A 26,625-nucleotide genomic window follows, 5' to 3' on the forward strand; every position below is an offset into this window, starting at 1 on the left:
TATTCCATTGATATTCTTAAACTTGTATTCTTCCAGATGAATTATGTTATGATTTTTTTCTAACACTATAAAATAATTTTTTGATTGTTTGATATAATACTGGATAAATAGGTTAATTTAGGTAGAATGGTCATTTTTATTGTATGGGCTAGGCCTAACCATGAGCAATTAATACTTTCCCAATTTTTAAGATCTGACTTTTTTGTGTGAAAAGTATTTTATAGTTATGTTCATATACTTCCTGAGTCTGTCTTGGCAGATAGATTCCCAAGTATTTTATGTTTTCTACAATTATTTTAAGTGGAATTTCTATTTCTACCCCTTGCCACTGAATTTTGTTGGTAACATATAGAAGTACTGATGATTTATTTCCTCATTGACTTTTTGTACCGCTTTTACCATTTGGCTAAATCTATTTTTTAAGGTATTTTTTTCTTCACCATTTTAATGTGTGTTACGTACCAAGATATTGTCTATTTTTTCATGATTTTCTTGCATCATTCTAATTTCTCTTCCCAATTTTTACTCTACCTATCATACTTTTTAAAAGGAATCTTAGACTGAGACTACTGCTGGGCTCAACCACTTAGCCAGGGAAGCTTTGCTTTTAACTTTCCAAGTTAATAGTGTTAGACCTATAGGCTTTTCTTTGACCTCTGTTCTAGCTATGAAATTGTTCCTTGCTTCTGAACTTTTTCTTAGATCAGTACATACCTTAGGATCTAAGATCCCTTCCTCATCCTGGAACCTATTTTTAGATATTTATAATGCCATTTCACTAAGGCTTTTCAACTTATTTCTCCAAACATATAGATTTCACCATACTTCTCTTCTGCTCAATACACTTCTGTGGTTCTCAACACTTGTCTCTGCATATTGGTAACATTGCTCAATCAAAGTATTTGCTGTGTTTTATTCACTTTGGGGTCATGGGTCCAAATTGCTATCCAAAACAGCTGGATCCATTAATAGCTTCATCAGTGGTGCATTAATGTTCCTGTTTTCCCACAATTCCTCCAATATTTATCATTTACCTTTTTTGTTATTTTTGTCAACCTGTAGGTATAAGCGAAACATTAGAGTTTAAATTTGCATTTCTTTAATTTTCTATTTTGGAGCACTTTTTTCATATGGCTGTTGGTAGCTTGAATTTCTTCCTTTCAAGAACTCCCTATTCATATCTTTTAACTATTTATCAATTGAGGGAAGATTTTTATTTTTAAAAGTTCAAATCCATTCCTTATGTAACCTGAGAGTCATTTACTAATGAAATTTGGTATAAAGTTAGTTTTTTTTTCCTCCCTATTTAACTGTTCTTTCTAAGTTAAGCTATACTGGTTTTGTTTGTCCAAAAAGTTTTAAATTTTATATAATACTATGTTCCCATTTTATTCAGTTTTCTCTTATTTAGGCATAAATTCTTCTCCTGTCTATAGTCCTGAAAGGAAATTTCTTGCTTGTTTTCTTGTTTCTTTCATATTGGGTTGTAGAGTGTAGCTACATTGCTGAAAGCATGCTAGACAAAGGATGCTGAATAAGTTCAGGATAGGTATCAGTTCATGTTTTTTTTCCTTTGACCTTCTTTTGAATTCTGGTTGTCTTAGACCAGGGAGACAACTGATGGTGCTTTATATATGGTTCATAGTTTCTGTTTTGGGAAGGTTTAAGAGCTCATGGGAATCAAAGAAAATGTCTTGTCATTTATCTTATTTGCCAGGTGACCTAAAAACTTCTATTTTAGAGTAATTGGTAATGATAGACAAATTATAGAAGTTAATCTGTATTATTCTATTTTCCTATTAATCTGAAATATGTAAATACATTCTTTTATAAAATGTTTACAGACCTTTATTTTCATTTTTGCAAATAATATATGTTCTCTTATAGTTAATATCAGAAAAGCCCTGTTATCAAAAGGAATATATTGGAATGTAATGAGATTCATGATGAAGCATTTAAACTTCCCTGAAGTAGCTGAAAGTGGATGTAAAATATTAAATCATCTTTTGGAAGGAAGGTAATGCAGATTTATGGAGATGCTGAATATGCCTGATTTTGGATCAGATAGAATTGTGTTATAAGCTGTTTTCAATAATCAGAAATTTGAAAGTTAAAACTTTTTTTTGGAAAATTATGGTCTTAGTTTTGTAGCATCATCAATTTTAAACATAAAGCACTTCAGGGACAGAAAGGACCCTTATTTTTAGATTTTTAGAATTCCTACTTAAATTTTCTAAGCACTAGATTTGGGGGAAGGAGGGAATCTTTAATTGCATTTATAGACAGAACCCACCTATTCTTCAAGTGTGTATTAAATGATAACTAGCATTTATTTAATATTTTAAAGTTTATATATTATGGATTATCTCGTTTGCTTTCATTTGATCCCTTGATATGAGAGAAATAGAAATAAACAAGAAGAAATCTACCTAGTTGTCTCTCTTCTGCTACTAACTTAAATTTATAAACCACTAGCTGACTACCATTATAGTTGATCTCCCATTATAAGGTACTAAATTTTATTACTGATTATACAAAGAAGATTACTAGGATAGGAGTAATTTCCAAATTAGTGGCCTGTATACAAACACATCAGAATAGAATAAAGTGTAAATATGGGAAGACATTACATTGCAGTTACTCTAGTTGTAATCTGATTGTTTAATCAATACTGACAAATGAGAAATGGAGGTATAAAAATGCTTTAAATATGCATGATTTTCTGCCTCAGTTATCAGGAATTCATATGACACTTTAAATTATTTTTAGGCTGTTTAATTACTCAAAAAATTTTTATAAGCGATTTAGGCCTTTAAATTACACAGAAAGTTTTTATAAGCAAGATTAAATTTTTACTAACTACTAAAAGCAGTGCAGATTAATTTCTATTAATTTTAGAAAACTTTAAATTGTTTTTTATAGAATTAACAAAATTTAGGAATGTTAAGAATAAATCTGTTTTCTTTACAGTTTGGTCATATTTCAACTTTTAAAAAAATTGGGGGGGGGTGCAGTTAGGTGGTGCAGTGAATAGAGCACCAGCCCTGAAGTCAGTAGGACCTGAGTTCAAATCTAGCCTGAGACACTTAACACTTCCTCGCCGTGTGACCCTTTTTTGCCTTGGCAAAAAAAAAAAAAAAAAAAAAAGGATTTGTTATTATTTTCCATTGAGGAAAATGTCTAAATGTAATATGTTTACATGTGAAAATTTTATTTATGGAAAAGAAATTAATATCTTTAGCCTTAAAAATCTGTCACATGATAATACTGAGCTCCAGTCATAATGGCATACTGGTTTATATAGGAAGCATTCTTTTCTTCTAGGAGACTACAATGTGTTGTATATATAAAAATTTAATAAGAAAATGAGAGGCTTAATCTGACTTTGGCATCTTAACACACTGACCCTCATTTAGGTTGTTGTTAATTTTTTATATTGTCTAAAAGATTAATTTCATAAAGTTCACTGCATACAATTTTAATTAAATTAAAGTCATGTATAACACTCATCTCATTTTGTTGTTTTGAATGTATAGATGTATTGTGTAGTATTTCACATTTTATCATTTATTTAAATTCCATATCTTCAGTAACCTTCATGTAGATGTAATGACATCAGTGACATCTCACATAATAAAAGTTATGAAAAGTCACAAAACCTCATCAACAGTGCAACTGGAGGCACTCCGAACAATTTTACATATTATTGTGCCAGGTAAGTGATATAATTGGTTTTGTTTGCCAGAGGAAATGAAATGGGAAAAGATAGCAAGTTAGACTGATTTCTGACTTATCATTAAATATCTAGATATTTTGTTGCCAATAATAAAATATTTTTAGCTTAATTTAAACAGTAATCTCATGAAAAATGAAAGAAATTAAATTTGTATAAAGTAATGTGGTCACTGAGCTTTGATATTAGGAGACTTTAATGCTGACATTGTCCTTATAAAGCACATTTTTAGAATTCTTTTGAAATGACCGCCACTTTCAGAGGATGTATACTGTGTGTGTATATATATATAACATGTTGGAGAAGTGATTAAAACCAGAAAATCCAGAATAAGACATGTAATTTTGGACATGGTCAATGTGGGAATTTTTTTATTGTCCTATGCATATTTGTTAAGAGTTTTATTTCATGTTCTCCTGCCCTCTTTTCTACTGATCAGTACAGGAGAGTGGTAGTGAGAAAGAGTAAAAACAATAAAAAATAACTTAAATATTTAAAAAAAACCTTTAGAGTCTACAGGTGCATTCTTTTTATTTTTATTTTTTACTTTTCAATATTATTTTTTCAAAGTACATGTAAAGATAATTTTCAATATTCATTTTTGTAAAATTTTGAATTCCATATTATTTTCCTCCTTTTTCTCCCCTCTCCCAAGACAGCAAGCAATCTGATAAAGGTTATATATGTACAAACATTTTAAACATATTTCCATATTAGTTATGTTGTAAAAGAAAAATCAGAACAAAAGGGAAAGAAAGGGCAAATTTCCTTTCTTTAAAAAAAAAAAAAAGGTGAAAATAGTATGCTTCAATTTGTGTTCAGTATCCATAGCTCTATCTCTGGATACAGATGGCATTTTCCATCCCAAGTCTATTGGAATTGTCATGGAGCACACTGTATTGCTAAAAAGAGTTAAGTCTGTCATAGCTGATCATCACATAATCTTGCTGTTACTATGTACAGTGTCCTGGTTCTGCTCACTTCACTCAGTATCAGTTCATGTAGCTCTTTCCAGGTTTTTCCAGGTTTTTTCCTGCTCATTAGGACTTCAACATTACTGCCTAAATCAAAATTACAATACATTAATATGGGGAAATTTTCATCCTGATCATCATTTCTTATAAACAGTAATGTTGTATTACATTTATGTATCATAACTTATTCTGCTGTTCCCCAATTTAGGAGCATCCACTAAATTTCCAGTTCCTTGCCACTACAAAAAGGACTGCTATAAAAATTTTTGCACATGTAGGTCCTTTTCCATCTTTTTTTGGTCTCTGGAATACAGAGCCAGTAGTATGACTGCTAGATCAAGGGTATGTAGAGTGTTATATCCCTTTGAGCACAATTTCAAAACTACAGGGGCATTCTTTCAGATACCCTCAGTTGTTAGCAATCTGTTGGAGGCTATAGACTAATTTCTCAGTATAACAAGTAGTGATTTTCTTTTGTGAATTTTTAATCCTAAATTAGCAATCTGATGGAGGTTCCAATTTCTCACTATAATAAATAAAGAATTTTTGTGAATTTTTCTTTTTATGGGTTTTTGGTTTTAAAGGAAGTTCTAATGTTTTGAGCATTGTAATCATTATTGAAATACCTAAGCTTTTACCTGAACACATTCATTTATTTTATCCTTAGTGATGAATTAAAATCCTGGAAGAAGCATGGTTTTATTTCCTTAACAGTACAGGTGGGATAAGGCAGTATGTTTGTCTTTTTTAAAAAGAGTAACACATTTCTTTTGCATATTTAGACACATCCATAAACTTGGAAGTGTTTAATATTGATGTTATGCATGACTGAGTGATGTAATCTCAACTACTAATCTCAACTAGACAGTAAAGAAAGAAATAAGTGCCTTTTATTCATCTGCCATACTTCCTACAGCAGCTTCCCCAAAACATTTTCTCTCTTCAGATACCTCTAATTATGCTTCCAGTCTTTTTTCTTAAGGCTTCTTTTTTGTTTTTTATATCTTCTCCTTGTCTCAAAACCTCTATCTTTAAACCTTTTTTCCTCTGTGCGCTCAGAATATGATATGGCCTTCTTTTTTCTAAAATTAATGCTTCTATTACCTTCATTCTCCTCTAGTCCTTCACTTTACTAACTTGTTCCCCTCTCCCCTTTTTTGTATATTCAGTCACTTTCCATACTTTCTCCTTTTTTGTTTGCCTTGTTTGCAAACATGTTCTTTTCTATTCTAAAATAAATTTGTCTTGATATGCTACACACACACACACACACACACACACACACACACACACACACACATCCTCCTATTTCTCTCTACTTCTTTTACAACCAAACTTGATATAGATTCCTAAACTGTCATCTTTAATTTGCTTCCTCCATTCATTCCTACTCTTCAGCTTCCTGTAGTCTGTGCAATCTTTTCTAAGTTTTCTTTTTCTTTTTTTTTTCTGTATCTTTGGATGCTTTTGATGACCTTTAAAGATTTATATTCTTAATTCTTTGAAGTATCTCATAAAGTCTTATCTTTGCATTTTTTTCTTAACTTTTTCCATGCATTTCATTTACTTTAACAGTTCCATTATGCATCTCTAAATCTGTGTTGCCATTTCCAAACTGATCCTGGAACTTCTTGTACTATGTTTTTATCTGTATTAAAAATCTCCATCTGACACAGCTAAGTGGTGCAATAGATAGAGCACAGCTCTTATCTACTAAGTCAGGAGGACCTGAGTTCAAATCCATCCTTAGACACTTAATACTTCCTAGCTGTATGACCCTGGGCAAGTCACTTAACTCCAAATGCCTCAGCAAAAACAAACAAATAAATAAATAAATGTTTTTAAAAATCTCCATCTTAATGCTTCACTGGAATCTCTAACTCATAATGTACACATTTCATACTCATAAATTTCCCTTAAACATCCCTACCAAAATCAAAAATTTCTTGACTTGGTCTGTAGTAGGTTTTAGTATAGAGCACCTAGGTAATGCGGTGGATACGGTGTCAAGCCCAGGATCAGGAAGACTCATTTTCCTGAGTTTGAATCTGGCCTCAGACTCTTACTAGTTATGTGACTCTGGTAGGCAAGTCACTTAACCTTGTTTGCCTGCTGCAGTTTCCTTATCTGCAAAACAAGCTGGAGAAGGAAATAGCATGCTACTCCAGTGTTTTTGCCAAGAAAATCCCAAATGGAGTCGGAATCAAACACAACTGGCTAACCACTGCAACTAGGAATTTAATAAAATATTTTTGAAATAGTTATTATTGAAATATTTATTTAAAAAGAGAAATGTTATCAGTCAGTTTAGATTATAGCATTTTTCATGGAATTTCTTGAGATTACTCATTGTGAAATATATTGGATTAGTTTTCTTTTTTTTTTTAATTCATGTCTTTAATATTAACTATCTTTGTAGCCAATTTAATGCTTAACATTCATTCCTTCAACAACAAGATACTAAATGAGTTACATAAAAATACTTTCAAAAATGAACTTATGTATAAGGAGGAAAGTTCCTTATTAAGTATTTTGGCTTAATGGATATATAACCAATTGCCCAGAACTACTCTGGTCCTATGCTTGAGATTCAGTATAAAAGGTATAAGACTCATCTACTACTGAGAACTTTATTCTGGTTCTATTGAATCTTTTTTTTTTTTCACTTTTGTTTTTTTATTTACAAAGCAGATGCATGGATAATTTTTCAACATTGACTCTTGCAAAACCTTCCATTCCAAATTTTCTCCTCCTTCCCCCCACCCTTCCCCTAACTGGCAGGTAGTCTAATATATTAAATATGTTAAAATATATGTTAAATCCAATATACATATGCCCTTCAGAATATCATATTCCAGACTCTTCGATCTTTTAAGGTGGAAGCTGCTAGGTCCTGAGTAATTCATATTGTTGCTCCCTTGATATTTGAATTTTTTTTCTGGCTGCTTGTAATATTTTTTCCTTGGTCCAATAGTTCTGAAATTTAGTCATGATATTCCTTGGAGTTTTAATTTGGGGGTATCTTTCAGGAGGTGTTCAGTGAATTCTTTCAGTGGCTATTTTAATCTTTTGATCCTATGACATCCTGGTAGTTCTCTTTAATGATTTCCTGAAAAATAGTGTCTAGGCTCTTTTTTTTCATCATATATTCCAGGTAGTCCAATAATCCTTAGATTGTCTCTCCCCTAGATCTATTTTCCAGGTTGGTTGTTTTCCCAAGTAGGTATTTTACATTTTTTTCTATTTTTTTCTTTGTTTTTTTTGTTTGTTTGTTTGTTTTACTTGACTGATTGTTTTTGTCTCATTGAGACATTCATTTCTATTTGTTCAGCTCTGATTTTTAGTGAATTATTTTTTTCATTTACTTTTTTTAAACTTCTTTTTGTATTTGTCCAATTGAGTTTTTAAATGAGTTGTTTTGTTCTCTGGAATTTTTTTCCATTTCACAAATTATGTTTTTTAAGGAGTTATTTTCCTTTTCCATTTCACAAATTCAGTATTTTAAGGAGTTATTTTCTTTTTCCATTTTTACCAACTCTATCTTTTAATGAGTTATATGTCTTTTCGAAACCCTCTTGCAAAGTTTTCATTTTTCTTTTCCCATTTTTCTTCTAGCTCTCTTTTAAGATCCTTTTTAATTTCTTCTAGAATAGGCTTGTATGATGGGGACCAGTTTATATCACCTTTTGGGGCTTCATCTCGAGACAATCTGCTTTTAGTTTCCTCAGGATTTGAAATCTGTTCTTCTCTTTCACCATAAAAGCTGTCTATCATCAGCGGTCTCTTTACTTTTTTACTCATTTTTTAAAAAAAAGTTAAGGTCTGCTGTTAGGGCAGGGGTGATTTTCCAAGATTTTTCTATTAGCAGCGGCTTCCTCCACAAGCAGCTACAGCTGAGCTGGGCTGGGTCAGTGCTAACTCACTCCTGGTGCTGGGTGGGCATGGTCAGGCCCCATGAGATTATGGCCTTTTAGGATTCACTATTGACCTTTTGTGTTGGGTATTTTATAAACTTTCTGCTGATCTACTGGCTTGCAGCCAGAGCAGAGTAGCCAACACTGCCATAGCTTCTCCGCTGCCCCCAGGACTCTGTGTTGTGCCCAGCCTGCTTATGCTTAGCCCACCTCCCTCTATGCCCAAATGAAATAGATCTTTTTCTGGAGAGCTTTGGAATTATCTTCTGCTGGTAATTTGTTGCACTCCCAATATTCGTGGATTCTGCAAGTCCAGAATTAATTCAGAGGCTAGATTTGCTAATTAGGGTGAGAATTGTGAGAGAATGTCAGAAAGAAACGTGTGTCCTCTCTGCCCTCTTGACTCGACCTCTATTCAACTCTTTGAGTTTTCAAAATGCCATCAGTTATTAGTGGTTGTGTTATCTATTGCATATATGACTCCTAATTTTTTATATTGTTGTTTGGACAGTGATATAATATAGTTAAATGTAGACTACCTTAGATTTCTTTAATTAAGTTATATTACTACTTTTGCCTTTTCATTAGCCTCATTTCACTAAAATTAAGATGGCATTGTGTTTTTTTTTTTCTATTAAAATCACATTTTGCATTTTCTTTGCCATGGTATGTAGTTGCATCCTTCTTACACACCACATCTTATATCTGACCATCCCTTGTCTGTCACCATTTATGACCAAATTTTCTCTTAAATGTTATATTATTAGTTGAAGTCATTTTAGATTCTTAAATTCAGCTTATCTTCTCATTATCAACAATTAACAAAAGATCTTATTTTAGCAGATAATCCTTCTTAGTTTTTTGCTCTTCATTTGTATTCACCAACTTTATACACTTACTATTCAATCCCTACTTCATTTCATACCTTGTTATGTAGTATTAGATTATGTAAACTCTCTACAAGTTTTCTTTTGGGTGTCAAAAAGTCCAACAAGTACCTTATAGTTTACTAAATGCATAGTAAGTAGAATTATTAAAATTTTTAATCTTCTCCAAAAAACTAGTAATTTTTTCCTTTGTGTTTAGACTCAAAGAAGGAACCTGAGGAAGATATTTCATTAAATATAAATCTCAAAGTGGTTAAAAACCAATGTCTATTGAATGACATTCACAGACTGATTCTGGGTGCTTTAAATAAGGTATGTTTAGCATTTTGCTTTTCTTTGGTATCCCAACAGTAAATGTGACTAAAATGTTCTTATTTAGATTCCCTCTAGAACTAAAGATTAATTATATTTTTGTTCTGCCATTAATTAATTACTAACATTGTCAGAAGGAGTGATGTTGTTTTATAGTGACAAGGCTTTCAGATTTTATTTTATTTTTTTACAGTTTAATTTTTTATTTTAATTTTATTGTTATTAAGGGTTTTTTATTTTCAAAACAGATGGACAGATAATTTTCCAACATAGCCTTGTGTTCCAAATTTTTCCCTTCTCCCCACTCCTCTAGATGGCAAGTAATCCAATATATGTTACATGTGTTAAAAAAATATTAAATCCAACTATTAGATTTATTACTTTTCATTTACTCACAATCTTTATGACTGATACTCTTTAACTCTGTAGTCTCAAATAAGTTACTTGATTTCCAGGTGTCAACAGCAGCTCTCTAAGACTATAAATTGCCAAATATTTGCTGAAAAATGGAAGAAATTTCCATACTGAGATTCTTTATGCTAATCATAATTATAATTATAATCACTGGAATAAAAAGAGTGGTTTTTCTGTATAGTGTCATTGTATAACTTATTTTCTTAATTCTGCTTATTTTATTCAGTATCAGTTCATAGAATTTTCTCTGAAACTGTCTCATAATTTTTTATGGCACAATAATATTCTGTTATATTCATGTACCACAATTTATTTAGCCATTTCCAGAATTACTGGATCAGTTCATATCTCTGCCAGTATTAACCTTGTTTTCAGTGATCTTTCAATGATGCTAGAGAATTAGGGAAGTTTCATGGAATTAGAGAAGAAAAAAACTATACAGATCCTCAAAAATAAGAAAAAAAGAAAACGGGTAGAACTTGCTCAGTCTGATTTCAATTTTTGATAAAAATATTGAAAGTACCATGGGAATAGTTAGTATAATAAACTTCCAGAAAAGAAAGTGGTGATTACAGAAAAATATAAATAAAACCAAGAGCATCAAGAATAGGTTGTGATAGACACACTTTTTTTTTTTTTTTTGATGTTATTAAACTGTGAAATCAGGGGAATGACATAGATATAGTCTAAGCAGCTTTTAGAAAAGAATTTAATAAAAATTTTCACACTATTCTTGGGGAAAAGATTAATAAAAGATTAATGAGTTAACTGATAGTACAGTTAGTTGCATTAAGAATTGGTTAAACGTGTGGACCCACAAAATATTTATTAGTGGTGCTTTATTAACCTGTAAGGTTTTCATTGGAGATGAGTGAGTTGTTCCCTTATAGCTTACTAGTTTTGTCAATTATTTGAATAAAGAAGAAAGCAAATTTGCAGATGACATAAAGCTGGAGGGAAAGTTAATACTTTAGATGAAAATGAGATCCAACATGTCTCACACAGCTAGAATATTAGGCCTCCAAAATTATACTAGCAGACCTCGGATCTGACTCTCATGGCTTGCAACAAAACTAACCCTATATTCTAGTTTTCCTTGCCCTTTTTCCTGGCTCCTGGATACACAGGTTTGCTTGGGTCACTACAGACCAGAACTGCAATAGCCTTTCAGAAATAGAAGTTTGATGAGGGCCTTGACAGACATCCAGTGCTAAGATGAGACAGCCCCACAGCAACAACATTGAATTACCAATGCTTAGCTAGAGAAGTGAGAATCAATGGGAATTGAACAGGACACTAGGGAAGGGAACCATATTTGCAGGGAAAGAGAGAGCTGGCTGTGCAGCACTTCACCAAGTCCAATGGAAAGAGTTTAGCATCCAAAGAGGGCAGTTCTGTTTGCCCAAAAAGTCACATGTGGCAGAGATTTTGACTGGTGAATCATGGATTGACCAATATGAGATGAGGCTAATACACTTTGAGATCTCCAAAGGAAATTGCCATCAGAGGGAAAAGAGTCAGAAAGTTATGAATAAAGAAGAATAAGAAAAAAGCAAAAAAAATTTAAAAATTGTCAAAGATCTCAGAAAAGAGAAAATGAAAATAAGCATATAAACAGATAAGTTGGCAGGGAAAACATGAACAGAAGGAAATATGGTCTTCCAATCTAGTAAATGAGTTTGAGCATTTATGAATAAATACTATACAATAAAGGAAAATGATCTAACATTTGATGAGACTGAGGACCCTGTGAATATAAGAATCAGGAACCACCATTGCTGTCCCTGAGTAATTTAAAAGAGAAATGAAAATTATGCAAGAAAATTTGCAGAGCAAAAATATTGAGGAGAATGGGAAAATGGACAAGTCTCACAAAAGCACGGGAGATTGAATCTACAAATTCTCATACCAAGAAATAAAGGACAATCTAGAAGAAGAGAAGCAAAAAATGCAACATCAAAAGAGAATATGGCTTCTATGTAAGTAAAACATACTGATCTCAAAGATAGGAGGTGTAGAGCCACCTTAAGAATCATGGATCTTCCACAGGAGCATGACAAGAGGTAAAACCTGAACACCCTAATACAAGAAAATTGCCCAGAACTTCTGAACACTGATAATGAAATACCAGTTGAAAGAATTCATAGATTGCCATTAAAAATTTTTTTTAACCCCAAAATTAAGAACTCTTAAGACTGGTTAAATTTAACAGCTTAATTCAGAAACAAAAAGTTCTGCAGGCAATCAGGAGAAAGACCAGAAGAAATACAAAGGAAACAAAATTCTAATAACACAAGATTATTCTCTTTCTATCAGATAAAACAGGAGGGAATGAAATATGTTCCAAAAAGTAAGGGAGCTCAGGATGCATCCCAAGTTAACTTTTATGCTAATATGAGTTTATCCATCAATGAAAAAACTTGTGACATTCAGTGTTAAAAAGGCATTTGAAATTCTTATAAACAAAAACTGAGCTAAAGAAAGTATTTGCTTCTCAAACACTGCAAATAATAGAAATACAGGAGGAATGAGTAAATGTAACAGCCAAGTACATCAACAGCAACTGAGTGACAGCAGAGACACCAGTAAGAGGTTTCTTTCTCATGCACTCCAGGAGACTGATGTAAAGATATTAACATCCATACAAGTAGGGATGAGGCATTTTACAGAAAGAACCTAGTAAAAACATTGCCTATAAGTGAATTAGTGTTTCTGTGAGATGATATTGCAGTTTGAGTAGGGGAGGGATATAGGAGCTAGAGAGGAAGATGTGTAGTGTGCCCAAGTGAAACTGAGGGCTACGAAAGAGGAGAAGGTGACCTCTGTAAGTATGAGAGGAGGAAGAGAGCAAGAGGTGATAAGATTGGAAAGGGGAGGGGAGAAAGAAGGGCTTTCCTTGATAGTGGGGGAAGGAAATGCACAAGTATAGAATCAGATATTTAAGGACGTAATATCACATATTCATCTTATGTTACTATTCTGATTACCTTACTCTCTAACGTACTAATGCCTTTTCTAACATGCAAGATACAGAATTGAATATAGTATTCCAACGATGACTATGGCAGAAAAAACCCCTTAGTCTTACACACTACTGCTCTCATTATGTTCCCTAAGATTACATTTGTTTTGTTGTTTTCCATACATCACCACTGATTAATATTGAGTTTGCATCCACTAAAACACTCCTTTTTTCCCAGACAAAAAATTAGTCATATTTCCCTCATATACTTAATTGTTTAATTCAGGTGTGACACTTTGCATTTATATCTATTACATTTCTTCTTATTAGATTTAGATATGGACATAACTGGCCCCATCTGAATGAGGGCTCTTTTCTTCAGGCTTAGTAGAGTACCACACAGCCAGGCCCCTTATTCACCCTCCCCCTAATCCCTAACAGTTTTCTTTACCAGTGTCCTATCCTGTTCCCACTCTTCATCATTTCTCTGGCTGGGCTCTGACCAGAGCTTTGCAGCTTTGGAGCTCTGGGGTTGTCTTATTTGGATGCTGGATATCTACCACAGCTCTCAATAAACTTCTACTTTTGCTCTTTGTACTGACCCAAGAAAACTGGGACAGTGTGGTACTAGGGTTCTCCCACACTGAAAAGGGGGCAGGAGGAGTTGGAGTGGAGGGATTAATTTTGCTGCTAGCCATGTATCAGGTCCTTGCATCTGCTAGTATAGCCTTGCTATTGGTAATGTGAATGTGATGCTGAGTAAACTCAGTAGCGATCAGTTGATGGCCTTTTAAAAAAATAACCTTTTGAATTCTGAATGTGCTAATCCATGGGGATAGAATGGTTATATTATCTCTGGCACATAATTTTTTCTTTGGAGAGATTTGAGATATCATGGGGCTCAGAAAAAATGCCTTGTCCTTCAGCATGTTGCTCATATAATATAGAAGATGGAAACCAATTATGATTAATTATAGTTTAAACATATTTCATGGAGTACAAGTTAATGGCCTTTTAGATATACCATTATAGTTTTCATCTATCATTTGAACCATGTGAATAATTTTATTCTTACTTTATGAAGACTATGAACATGAGTATAAGGGCAAAGGGATGTCATGTTATAATGAGACTTTTTTATGCAAAAATTGATTAGACCTAATTCTTCCTAAGTATGGAAATTTAATGGATTGCTTTTTATGTCAAGCAGCATGTTAACTTTGAAATTTTAGAGTAATACAGATATTATGGTTATTTAATAATTTAATTATATTTTAAAGAATTGAGAAAAATCTAGAACTTCAAAGCTTTTGAATTCTGAATGTGCTAATCCATGGGGATAGAATGGTTATATTATCTCTGGCACATAATTTTTTCTTTGGAGAGATTTGAGATATCATGGGGCTCAGAAAAAATGCCTTGTCCTTCAGCATGTTGCTCATATAATATAGAAGATGGAAACCAATTATGATTAATTATAGTTTAAACATATTTCATGGAGTACAAGTTAATGGCCTTTTAGATATACCATTATAGTTTTCATCTATCATCTATTTTAAATTTGAATATAAGGATAATAGTAAATAATACTGTGAGAGTAACAGTCCTTTTTAGAAACTAAAATTGAAATGTTATTATTTAAAACACATATTTATTGAATTATTGAAATTATTGAAATAATTCTTGCAATCTTATATTAAATTAATCAAGAACTATAACTTCACATATATATAATTTTGATAATACAAATACTTTCACCATGAAAACAAAGTAAATCCTAGTTTTGAATGAGCAATCATATTTATTATTTGCCTGTTAAAATCTTTTTTCTTATTTGAAATTTTTAGTTTATTGGAAATCCTGGAATTCAAATATGTGGATTAAAAATAATCTCTTCTTTAGCAAATTGTTCTGGTGCATTAGAAATGTTTTCTCAAGAAGGGGCCCTTGATTCAATACTTCATACATTACAGATGTATCCAGATAATAGAGGTCAGTAGAAATGTTTCTTTTTAAGTAGTTAAGATTTGCAATAATTTGGTATAGGCCAGTTCTCTATCCAATCTTGTTTGGCATTTTTTTTCTTCTACTACTATATACTCTTTCTTTTTTTAACAGCTTTTTATTTTTCCAAATACATGCAAAGATAGTTTTTAACATTGACCTTTGAAAAACCTTGTGTTCCAAATTTTTCTCCCTCCTACCCCCATTTATAGACAATAAGCCATCCAATATAGGTTAAACATGTGCACTTCTTTTAAATATATTTCCATATTTGTTGTGCACCACAAAAATCAGATTAAAAAATTTTAAAAACCACAAAAAAACCCATAAGCAAATAACAACAAAACTGAAAATACTATGCTTTGATACATTCGGTTTCCATAGTTCTCTCTCTGGAAACGAATGGCTTTTTCTATCACAAGACCTTTGGAATTGTCTTGAGTCATCTCAATGTTGAAAAGAGCAAAGTCGATTACAGTTGATCATCACATAATATTGTAGTTACTTTGTACAGTGTTCTCTTGGTTCTACTCACTTCACTTAGCATCAGTTCATATAAATCTTTCCAGGCTTTTCTGAAATCAGCCTGTTCATCCTTTCTTAAAGAACAATAATATTTCTTTCATTCATATACCATAACTTATTCAGCTATTCTCCAACTGTTGGTTATTCAGCACTTTTTAAAAAATTACTTTCTTTTAAAAATAAGCAAATGTGTATATATACAAAATTGTTGTTCTGGGGAAGAGTTGAGAATTAATACCTACCTTTCTTCATTTCAGAGATTATAGAATGATGGGTATGAACTATTGTATATACTGTCAGGCATGATTGATAATGTTCATTAGTTTTGCTGAAGGGTTTTTCTTCTCTATTGTTAAATCTTTGGTAAGGGGAAAAGGAAAAATTGATGCAAAAGTGAAATGCAGCACTAGAAATAAGATATTTTAATTGCTTTCTTCTTAGTTTTGAGAGTCATTACTTTTGTTTATTCAATTTTTTTCTTGTCCTAGTAATTCAGTATGTAGGTTTGAGTCTACTGGGATGTTTGATAACAAAAAAGAATTTGTGCACAGAAACTCAAGATCTGCTTGCAAATATTCTGGTTTCCAGCTTACAACGATTTAAAGATGTTGCTGAAGTACAGATAAGTGTATGTGAATTATTTTAAAACAAATTTAAGAGTATGTATAATTTTCTTTTTATGGCAGCTATTTCAACTCCATTTGACCAGAGATAGAAATCTCCTAGATACACTTTCACAAATTCAAAATGTTTAGCAAACTTCAAAATGATACTTGGTACTTGCTTTGGCAACACATAAACTAAAAATTGGAATGATAGAGAATATTAGCATGGCTTCTGTGTAAGGATGACACACAAATTCATAAAGTATACTTATATACATTACTATGCTTCATCAAGGCAAAATTTACCTTAAACATCTTTTAAAGCAAGCACTTGATATAATAATGTATTTATTAAACTCATAACTAATATGAATTTAGGATCTAATTATTTTTTAGAACAAATACACATCATAAACAAAAAAATCCTGAAATAGCTTCTTTCTTCACTTCAGGGGATAGAGTGCTGGACCTGGAGCCAGGCAGACTCATCTTCCCGAGTTCAAATCTGGCCTCAGACACTTATTGGCTATAATCCTGGGCAAGTCACTTAAACCTGTTTGCTTCAATTCCTTCATCTGGAGAGGGAAATGACAAACCAATCTATTATATTTGCAAAGAAAATCCCAAATGGGATTATGAAAGTCTGACACAACTGAAAAAATGAGAGAACAGTAATCCTTAAAAAATACCCAAACCAAAAAAATTCCTCATGCCCTAAAGTATAGGCAATATAATTAACATTAAAAAATCCCAGTAGTCCTGGCACTCAATGTGAGCTTAAAAATATTGATTGATTGTCTGTCTTGCACAACTGATGTTCCTAAACCTAAGTCTAATTCTATCAATTATTCACAGTACTTCTTCTTGAGTTTTTTTTTAAAAACTCAAACAAATTTTTTTTTAAATTTTATATCCCCTCTACCTACCACACCACCTTGTAAATATAAGGCATACAATAGTGTTTGTTGAATTTAATTGGATTTGTTGAGCACAGTTTTCTCCTAAGGATCAATTGAAAAGTCAATAAGCCAGAACAAAGGGAAAAGTCAAAAATCTGGCCACAGATCCTGGAGAAGGAAAATGTTATCTGAGATCAAAGGCAATTTATGTTTCCCAGAAAAAAAAAGTCAGGAAAATAATAAATAGGAAGAAAGGCTTCAATCAATGGTTATTTGTTTTGGAAAAAAAAAACACCCAGTAATTTCTCTCAGCTCATATTTCTCATGAACCTTTTTGATTTATTTTCTTCTCTTAACCATTAGAACAAGTTATCAGATAAATATGTTTTAATTTTATAAAGTCTTGTAGTTAATACCCATTTGGTCTAAATTTTCATTTATAGTAAATCTTGCAATTTTTTTCTTTTTAGGGGAAAATAAGTAAAATGTAATTCTCATTACACCTTCACAGTTCTTATATAGTGTTGAGCTAATTAAGTTAAAGAAAGGACTTAACATCTTAGGATTTAAAAGGAAAAATGAGGTGGGACTTTATTTTTTCTTTCTTTTAAAAAATATTTTTCCCAATTGCATGTAAAAATGATTTCCAACATTCATTTTTAAAAATTATGAGTTCCAAATTCTCTCTTTTCTTCCTTTCCTGCCTCTATCCTTGGGAGGGTAAGCAATTTGATATAGGTTATACAAATACAGTCATATAAAACATATTTCTTTTATTAGTTATGTTGTAAGAAGAAAAAAAACAAAAAATGAATAAAAAGAAGAGAAAAATCTTAGACTTTGTTCTTCATTCAGACTCTATCTGGAGAGGGATAGAATTTTTCATTAGAAGTTCTTTGGAATTGTCTTGGATTATTGTATTGCTGAGAATTGTTAAGTCATTCACAGTTGATTATCATACAGTACTGCTGTTACTTGTGTACATTGTTCTCCTAGTTCTGCTCTCTTTATTCTGCATCAGTTCATATAAATCTTTCCAGGTTTTTCTGAAATCATCTTACTTGTCATGCCTCATAGCACAGTAATATTTTATTGCAGTTTCATACCACAACTGTTCAGCTATTCACCAATTGATGGACATGCCTTCAGTTACCAATTCTTTGCTGCCACAGAGAGACTGTTATAAATATGTTCACCCCCTCCTCTTTTGTTAATCTCTTTGGGATATAGACCTAGTAATGGCATTGTTGGGTTAAAGCGTATTCATAGTTTTATAACCTGCTAGTGATGGTTCCAAATTGTATTGTTAGATCAAAGTTAAAATAGGATTAATTGGAATATTCAGATTTTGTGCAATAGTAGGTATGTAACTAAAGTAACATCTATCCCAAATTTTAAGTACATTATCAAATTTTTTTTATTTTGGGAATTTGGCATTAGTTATTTATTTCCTCTTTGTGTCATATTTTCAGGGATTTCAAACAACTTTGGCAATACTTGAATTATCACCTAGCTTTGCAAAACTGCTGTTAAGTCATCATTCGTATGATTCACTCATTTTCTATCAGATGTCCAGGTGTTTCAATGAACAAGCAGATCATCAGGTAAAGGATTTTTTTTTTTACTCTTGCGTTAAAGGTCATGGATTTATCTGTTTCCCAACTGACATTTCTTTTTTTTTTTCTTTTTAGTTTAGGAATCTTTGTTGCAAATTCTTTGCCAAAATAACTTGTGATGATGATATTAAAAATATCCTACTGGCAAGAGCTTGTGCAGAAAACAATAGCATTATGGCGGAATGCCTTCTCCTTTTGGGAGCTGATATTAATAAAGTGAATGGAAAAACTTCTTTAATTTGCCAGGTAAATATTTAAATTGATATAATTATTTTAAAATAAGAACAAAAGTGGTGAGAAGGGGGTACATTCCAGTTATGGAGTATTGCCAGTGCAAAAAGAGTGAGATAAAGAGTGCCATTTATGAAGACAAGTAAGCAAGGAAAGTTTTCTCAGATAGAAATGATGAGAAATAAGACTATAAAAGTAGACTTGGCTAAAATTATTAAAAGCTTTAAATGCCAAAAAAGAAAAGTAAATATTTGAACTTCGAGGTAATAACTGGCATTTGAGTAAGGTAGGGATTTGATCATACACTGTAGAAAAATCACCTTGGTAACTGTTTGAAGGATGAGTTGAAGGAAAGAGAGAGTGGATGTAAGGACACCTACTGGGGGTTATTGTAATAGTCTAGGCAAGAGATGATGAGAGTCTGAGATAAGTGACAGTAAACAGAGAAAGGGGGAAAGATGAGATAGATGTTATTGTTCATCCTTTGTTTTCCAAGAGGATCAATGACATTACAAGAGTGATGTCTTGACTTAAGCATGATTTAGATATGAGTAAGGCAAAAGCTTGGCAAAGTTGTCAGCCTTATTCTCTCCTCTCAGAGTCATCAAAATCCAATAGTAAAACAATGGTCATGATGACTGGCAATGACCCAATATGTACATAAAATATGTTATGAAGTGCCCAAAAGCTTAAAAGGCAGTGATTATGTGATCTTATTAAAGTGATAATTTATCTTTATGGTAAAACACCTTCCAGCATCTAATCCTAAATATAATATGATTCTTCTCAATGACATTTGGAAAATATTCCAAAGCAATGGAGGTCTTCCTACAATTCTTTTAATATTTCATGAAAACCATATCAGACTATCCTGTCTTCCAGTCCCTCAACTTCTCAGTACTCTGCTGAGCTATTGCCCTGGCACTAGCTATACTTTCCTCCTTTCCCCATTTTGACTCTTCTTCCTAGTTCATCTCTTAACTGACTTTTCTTGAATCCTGAGCCTTTTGTCTTGTAATTGACTTTGCCCTGAGCCAAACCTCAGCCTTGGATTATCATCTCCTGCCTTTGTTCTTTGTAGAGAAAATCATAAAAACCTGCCGACTGGATCCACTGTAAATCTGTGTTGAATAACCTCAAATGAAACTTCACTGCTCCTAGACGATACTTCTACACCTCCCTGATTAATTCTTCCACTCACCATAGCAGCTCTTCTAATCCATTGCATCATTTCTCAAACCTCCCATGGTTCCTCTGACTCCCACTTTTCAATTGAGAATCTTGCCTTAAATTTAACTGAAATAATTAAGACCATTTTCCCAGAGCTCTTTCTCATCTCACACCACTCCAGTGTTTCCTAATATTATCATCTCCTTTACCTGTGTTTCACATGCAAAGCTTGCCAAGGCCAGCTTCTTCACATGCACAAGTGATCCCATTTCATCTTATTTTTTGCTTTGTTTTCTCTGTTATCCCCACTCTCCCTCACTTATATTCAAGCTCTCCTTATCTACAATCTACTTCTCTACTGACTATAAACAATTCCAAGCTTCTTGCATTCTAAAAATCAAAACAAATCTCTTCATGTGTGCCTAAACTCCTGAAGAAGTGCCTCCATTTCTCATCTCACTCCCTTCCACAATTTAGCTTAGACATTTTGATTCAACCGAAACTACTCTCTTCTTACTAATGGTCTTTAGGGGACCATCTTCAGTCTTCTTGCCCTTGAACCTAAATGACTCTGGAGCAGAGGAATGAGGTTGATGAATTTGCTCATCCTTCCTTCACTTAAATTTAATTCACTTACAAATCAAGACATCCCCTTCCTGATGTCATTGGTCCTCTGACAATAACAGCAACAAAGAATTGGACTCTTAAACAAGCTTACTTCTAAAGTCTTTTCCAGTTTTGAATCTGTGATCCTATTGTTTTATATAAAGATATATAATTCTAGTTATATAATATGTCATTGTCATGATGTCATAGCTTTATTATCACATTAGAAATTCACTGTCATGCATTTTCTATTTTTAAAGCCCATGTATGCTATCTTGCCAAGCACTAGTGGCAGCAAAGGCAACTATGTGCCCTGATTGTTGGCTTGAAAAATATGATCACCATTCGAGATTGATAGGATATTAGACCTGGAAAGACATTATTGTTATTTTCTTCCAGATAATGTCTTCTAAATTAATTTCAGGGTAGTATTGTTTAAATATGTCTCAAATACTTATACCATTTTTTCTATTTTTTTTCATTTAACTTCCATTTTTTCATGCCTCTCTTTGCCTATTTTTCTCCCTCATTTTTAATATAATTGTAATAACTCTGTATTTATATTTCTGTTGTTTAACATTGTCTTAGTAACTTTGTAGGGAGAGTTTAATAAATAGTTGTTGAATTGGATTAGATTGGCTTCTACTCCATTTCATTTAACTAATAGGAAATTAAATTGGTTCTGTTTACCAGTATTTTCAGTTTTTTTCCTTCCATTTTGTTCATTTGAAAATTAGTCATTACTGATAATATGTTAGTTATTGTACATACAGGAGATTACTGTAACTCTCCAAACTTTACAATATGAAGTCCAATGTAATTTATCATTTATACATTTAATAAAGTCTAAACTTGATAAATTTTTAAAAATCATATTAGAATGAATAAATATGAAACCTTAAGTGTCTATCCATCATTCACAAGTTGTAATCTTTACAAAAATTATATTAAAAACTGAAATAGATTTAGTAAAATATTTATATATATTTGCTAAGCAATTAACAAAAAATTTAATTATGAACTGATTAATCTGTTCTTTTTTCAGATAAAAATATATAAAGAGATAATAAGGCATACATTAAAAAAATTAGTAAGTGTTCATTGAGGCCATATTCTACAAATCCAGTAAAGAACATTTAACCTGAAAGAATAAATCATAGGAAACCTTACATTCCTCTTTCTGACTTTTTCTTCTGTTTCCTGTCCAATCCTTCAAAGCTCAGGTTAAGTCCCTCCTTCTCTGTCTTCTCTGACTGTTTTGGCCCACAATGATTTCCTTCTCCTTTGGTTATAGAGCATCTACTTATTTCCTCTCCCTAATTAGTTAGGAAGAGCAATATGAGTGCTCATTTCTTTATTTGTTCATTTGTTTTGTGTATTTCTCCTAGAAATACAAGGTTGATAACTTTACATAGTCCTTCTTCACTTAAATCCAATTAACTTGCATGTCATAGCATCACCTTCCTGATGTCATAGTCCTCTTCAAGAAAGGAGGACAAACAACCACATAAGATGAGAAGTACAAACACCCTTGCAAATAGTAGGTGTTCATTAGGTAAATATTGATTGATAAAAAATATCATTTTAGCAATTGAAAAATAGAATAAGAATAATATAATGCAAACTAAGTGTTCAGGTTCTAAGGTGATAATGATAAGAAATGATTGGTGTGAAAGTGAGATAACATGCTTTCTCAGTGAGATGAATTTTGACACAGTGTAAATGGTATATGTTTGGTAATGCACTAGAGGTATAGGAAAGATATTTCATCAGGTGGAAGAAAGATCTTGAGTGAAGTCATAAAGATAGAGACCTGTTGAAAGAAATTAAAATTTTACTATTATATTAATAATTAATTCTTAATTCATGGCCTACCTTTTTTTCTATTTCTGTTAAGATCAAATTCCTGAAAAACTCAGTCTTAAAGGGTATGGCTGAGTGATCAGATTACTCTTAGCCTCCAAGGTTCTTTTCCATTTGAGCAATTGTATCAATTTTTAGTGAATTGTTTTCTTCAGTGAATTTTTAAAAAATCTCGTTTGCATTTGGCCAATTCTACTTTTCAAGTTGTTTTCTTTTTCCAAGCTGTTCACTCTTTTTCATAATTTTTTTGCACTTATTTCTTTTCCCAATTTTTCTTCTCTCTCTCTTGTATGATTTTTAAGCTTCTTTTTGAGCTCTTCCATGAGTTCTTTTGGTACTTGAGATGACTTTTGATATTTCTTTGGGGTTTTATCCATAGGTGTTTTGACATTTTTATCCTCTTTGGAGTTTGTGTCTTGATCTTCCCTCTAATCATCATAACTTTAGCCTTCTTCTTCTTCTTCTTCTTCTTTTTTTTTTAAATTGTTTTTTGCTCATATTTTTCAGGGTTTTTTTTTCCTTTCTTTTAATTTGAGCTCTGCTCTTAGGGTAAAAGGAAGACTGTCAGGCTTCTTGTGTAGGCCCTGGCTATTTACTTGGTGTGACACATTGATGTTATCCATAGGACACCCCCCATATCTGGTGTTGCACTGAGGGATTGGAATGGGGCTACCTGGGGCTGCTGGAAGCTGCAAGGGTTTGGCAGCTTACTGGATGCTGAGCTGCAGTTGTAGTGCTGGTGTCTGGTGTGGGCTGAGACTGGAGGAGAGTTTCTGCATTTCTCTAAGACTACAGTGAAACACATGTCTTCTGGTATCTGGTTGTTTGGAGGTCTTTCATTCCCAGGTGCCAATGAGTCTCTCCCTAGTCCATTAACAGTGATCTCAGGACATAATTGACTCCCATAAATAGTTAAAGCATTCCTCCAAGACAAAGAGGAATGGTCTTGGTCCCATATATGTAACCAATTACAATCCTCCTCCACATGATGGTATCATCCCTATAACCAGTTGTATTATTCCCTTCCCTCCCCTGTTCAATTCTTTCTTCTATGCTTACAAAAAGAAGTTGCTTCTTCATTGAAGAATCTCTGGTTTATTGAGGCAGTTATTAGACCCTTTCCCCCTGCTAATAAACTATTATCTTGCTTGGAAAATATGTGCCTTAATCTTCCTACTCAGAATAGTACCTTGTTCACAATAACACAGGTAATAATTATTTTAGGCTGGATTTGAACTCAGGTTTTCCTGACTCTAGGTCCAGTGTTTCTGTCCACTGTTCCACCTCACTGTCTCTGGAATGACTTTTAGGTGGTTAGATTTAACCTTAGCTGGATGCTCTGCTCTTTCTCTCAAGCTTAGTAGAGCGCTTGCTGAACAAGCCCTGTGCCCTAATTTGCTTCCTCTAGGACTTTTAGAGAATCTGGAGGTGCTACATGGTTGTCCATACTACCACTGATAGAACCACAGTCCTGATAATTGGGAAAATTTTGAGCTTTGCCATGCTGGTGCTATAGTGTTTTCCCATGAGCACTGACACTCACAACTTTGTAATATTGATACTGTGGGATTGTGGGATTTCATTTTTATTCAATTAAAACCTGAATATTTTAAAATAGCTTATATATAACATATTACTATATATTTATATCATTCTGACATATGGTGGTATTACAATGTAAAATTAAAGATGGATTTGGAGACAGAATTTGGGTTTAAATCCCAAATTTGTCATTCACGAACTATATAACTTTAGGCCATTCACTTCTCCTTTCAGTTTCTTTAAATGTTATGTGAAGGGAGTATATTAGATAATCTTAACTTCTCTTCCAGCTCTAAAATTATGATCTCATGAAGTGGGGAAAACACAAAACTAGTTATAAAAACTACAGTTTACTTAATATTCCTGGTCTCTTTTTTCTGTAGGTTTGTGAAAAAGAAAGCAGTCCTAAATTAGTGGAACTCTTATTAGATAATGGACCACGGGAACAAGAGATTAGGAAAGCATTGATGATCAGCATAAAGAAAAATAATAGTCAAATCATCAGTTTACTCTTAAGGAAGCTTGGCCTGGATCTTGCCAATAGCAGCATTTGTCTTGGAGGATTTTGCATGGGAAAAATTGAACCTTCATGGCTTAGTCCTTTATTTCCAGACAAAGCATCTAATTTAAGAAAACAAACAAGTAAGTTTCAGTAGGTACTCTTTAATTTGCTGGAGCTTAGAATATTACTGATTTTTTAAAGTTCCTAATAACGTCATCTATTTTTATATAAACTAGGTTAGACTAGAAACTTATCTGTAATAATTTATGAAGAAGGATGATGGGAAGTTATCAGTAGCATTATCTCATAAAGCAAAATCATTTAGTCTTATAATTTCAGCAAGTGGGTTTCAAGAATTTAAAATTATTCTTTTGAATTTGAATGGTGATTTGAAGGATTAAAAATGTTTGAAAACAACTTTGTTGTTGAGAGAGGAAAAAACCATATTCAAAATGGAACTTGTTGAAATTCATTATAATTCAGTGTGATATAGTGCTTAAAAGAAAAGCATAATGAAGTTAGTGTTCTAGATTTTTATTCTTACTTCCCAAGACATTTTGTTGAAATGTGCATTTTTGCCCCAAGAATTTTAGTAATGTTTGGTAAGAATCTGGCATTTATTTTTACTCCTAGAGACTATGAAAACTTCACAAAGGACAAAATAAAAAAATGAGTGTCATCGATGCTGAAAATTAGTTTCATAAAAGCTTATTTTCGATATTGATAAAATGGTTTCTGATGCCACATTTGGAGTAAACAATATTAAATTACAATAAATTTTTATCTTGTTTTGGTGATATGTTTTGTAATAATTTAGCGTCTAATATTAAAGCACAAACTTGCATATTTTTCTCTCTAGTTCCTACCTGATTTGTATGCATATATGTAAAAATTATTTAAAAACACATAACAAAAACCTTATCAAATTCATAATAATATGTTTCTTTTCAAAATATTAGTTATATTTAGTTCCTGTCTAGTTTTAATGTGTTGATAGATTAATGAAAAAATAAATACATAAACCTGTGTGGTTTTTCTAAGTCAATAAGCTCAAATGAATTTTTTTGTACAGTTTAATGGCCTCCATTGCTACTTGAGTTTGATACTACTGGTCTAGACAATAATATAATTAGGTAGATTTGAAAAATGATTAAATGACTACTTCAAAAGAATATATTTTCTAATGTAGCCTTGAGACCTGTGTTATTAATCTCTTTTGTTGATAGAAATATATGGTATTCTTTTTAGATTTATGCATGACATAAACCTAGGAAGAAGGGTAATGTATTAAATGGAAACTAGTATTCAAAAAGACCTCAACAAATTAGAATATTGCTTAGAAATTAAGAAAATGAAATAATGCATATAAAATATAAAGTCTAATACTTGAGTTTAAATAAATTCACTTCACAAGAATAAGAGAAGAATAGCTATAACTTGTATCTGCACTCAGATTAATGCCACCATTTTTATTCTTATTTTGAATTTCAAGTTTTCCTATGAAAAATTTTCTGATTTGGTGGGAAACTATTAAGTTTGGGTGCGGCCTTTATTTTTGCAGCCAGTCAGGCCGAAGCTTTATAATGATTTCATCTGTTATTTTGTGACTTTGTTATTATTGTTTACTTCAGTATTGTTCCCAAATACTCTATTGCCCTCTAATAAAAAATATGGATTCATTCAGTTGTATAGTTTGTTTTTGTGACCTAAAATCTAGGTCAAGTCTAAAAATAATCTTATACTTTCAATGATTTATCTTTTAAATGCATTATTTGTTAAAAAAAAAAAATCAAGTGACAATACTGTTGCATAACACTTATATAAGACAAAATTAACAAACTTATTTTTTCATCATATAATTATGAA

General features: G+C 32.2%; 1 protein-coding gene and 1 non-coding gene across 2 annotated transcripts in view; both read left to right on the plus strand.

Annotated features, from left to right (window-relative positions):
* Nucleotides 1-26,625, plus strand: part of LRRK2 (leucine rich repeat kinase 2) — a 180,921-nt gene that overhangs the window by 52,338 nt on the left and 101,958 nt on the right. Inside the window, exons 12-19 of the mRNA XM_052000191.1 lie at nucleotides 1,888-2,017; nucleotides 3,591-3,715; nucleotides 9,708-9,820; nucleotides 15,044-15,188; nucleotides 16,214-16,353; nucleotides 18,702-18,833; nucleotides 18,921-19,091; nucleotides 24,641-24,899. Coding sequence (XP_051856151.1) covers nucleotides 1,888-2,017; nucleotides 3,591-3,715; nucleotides 9,708-9,820; nucleotides 15,044-15,188; nucleotides 16,214-16,353; nucleotides 18,702-18,833; nucleotides 18,921-19,091; nucleotides 24,641-24,899 — 1,215 coding nt within the window. The remainder of the gene's footprint in view (nucleotides 1-1,887; nucleotides 2,018-3,590; nucleotides 3,716-9,707; nucleotides 9,821-15,043; nucleotides 15,189-16,213; nucleotides 16,354-18,701; nucleotides 18,834-18,920; nucleotides 19,092-24,640; nucleotides 24,900-26,625) is intronic.
* Nucleotides 16,502-16,608, plus strand: LOC127539494 (U6 spliceosomal RNA). Its single transcript, XR_007947930.1, has one exon. It is a non-coding gene; the product is annotated as a U6 spliceosomal RNA (small nuclear RNA).

Source organism: Antechinus flavipes, chromosome 5, assembly GCF_016432865.1.
Source record: "Antechinus flavipes isolate AdamAnt ecotype Samford, QLD, Australia chromosome 5, AdamAnt_v2, whole genome shotgun sequence".
Taxonomy (NCBI): Eukaryota; Metazoa; Chordata; class Mammalia; order Dasyuromorphia; family Dasyuridae; genus Antechinus; species Antechinus flavipes.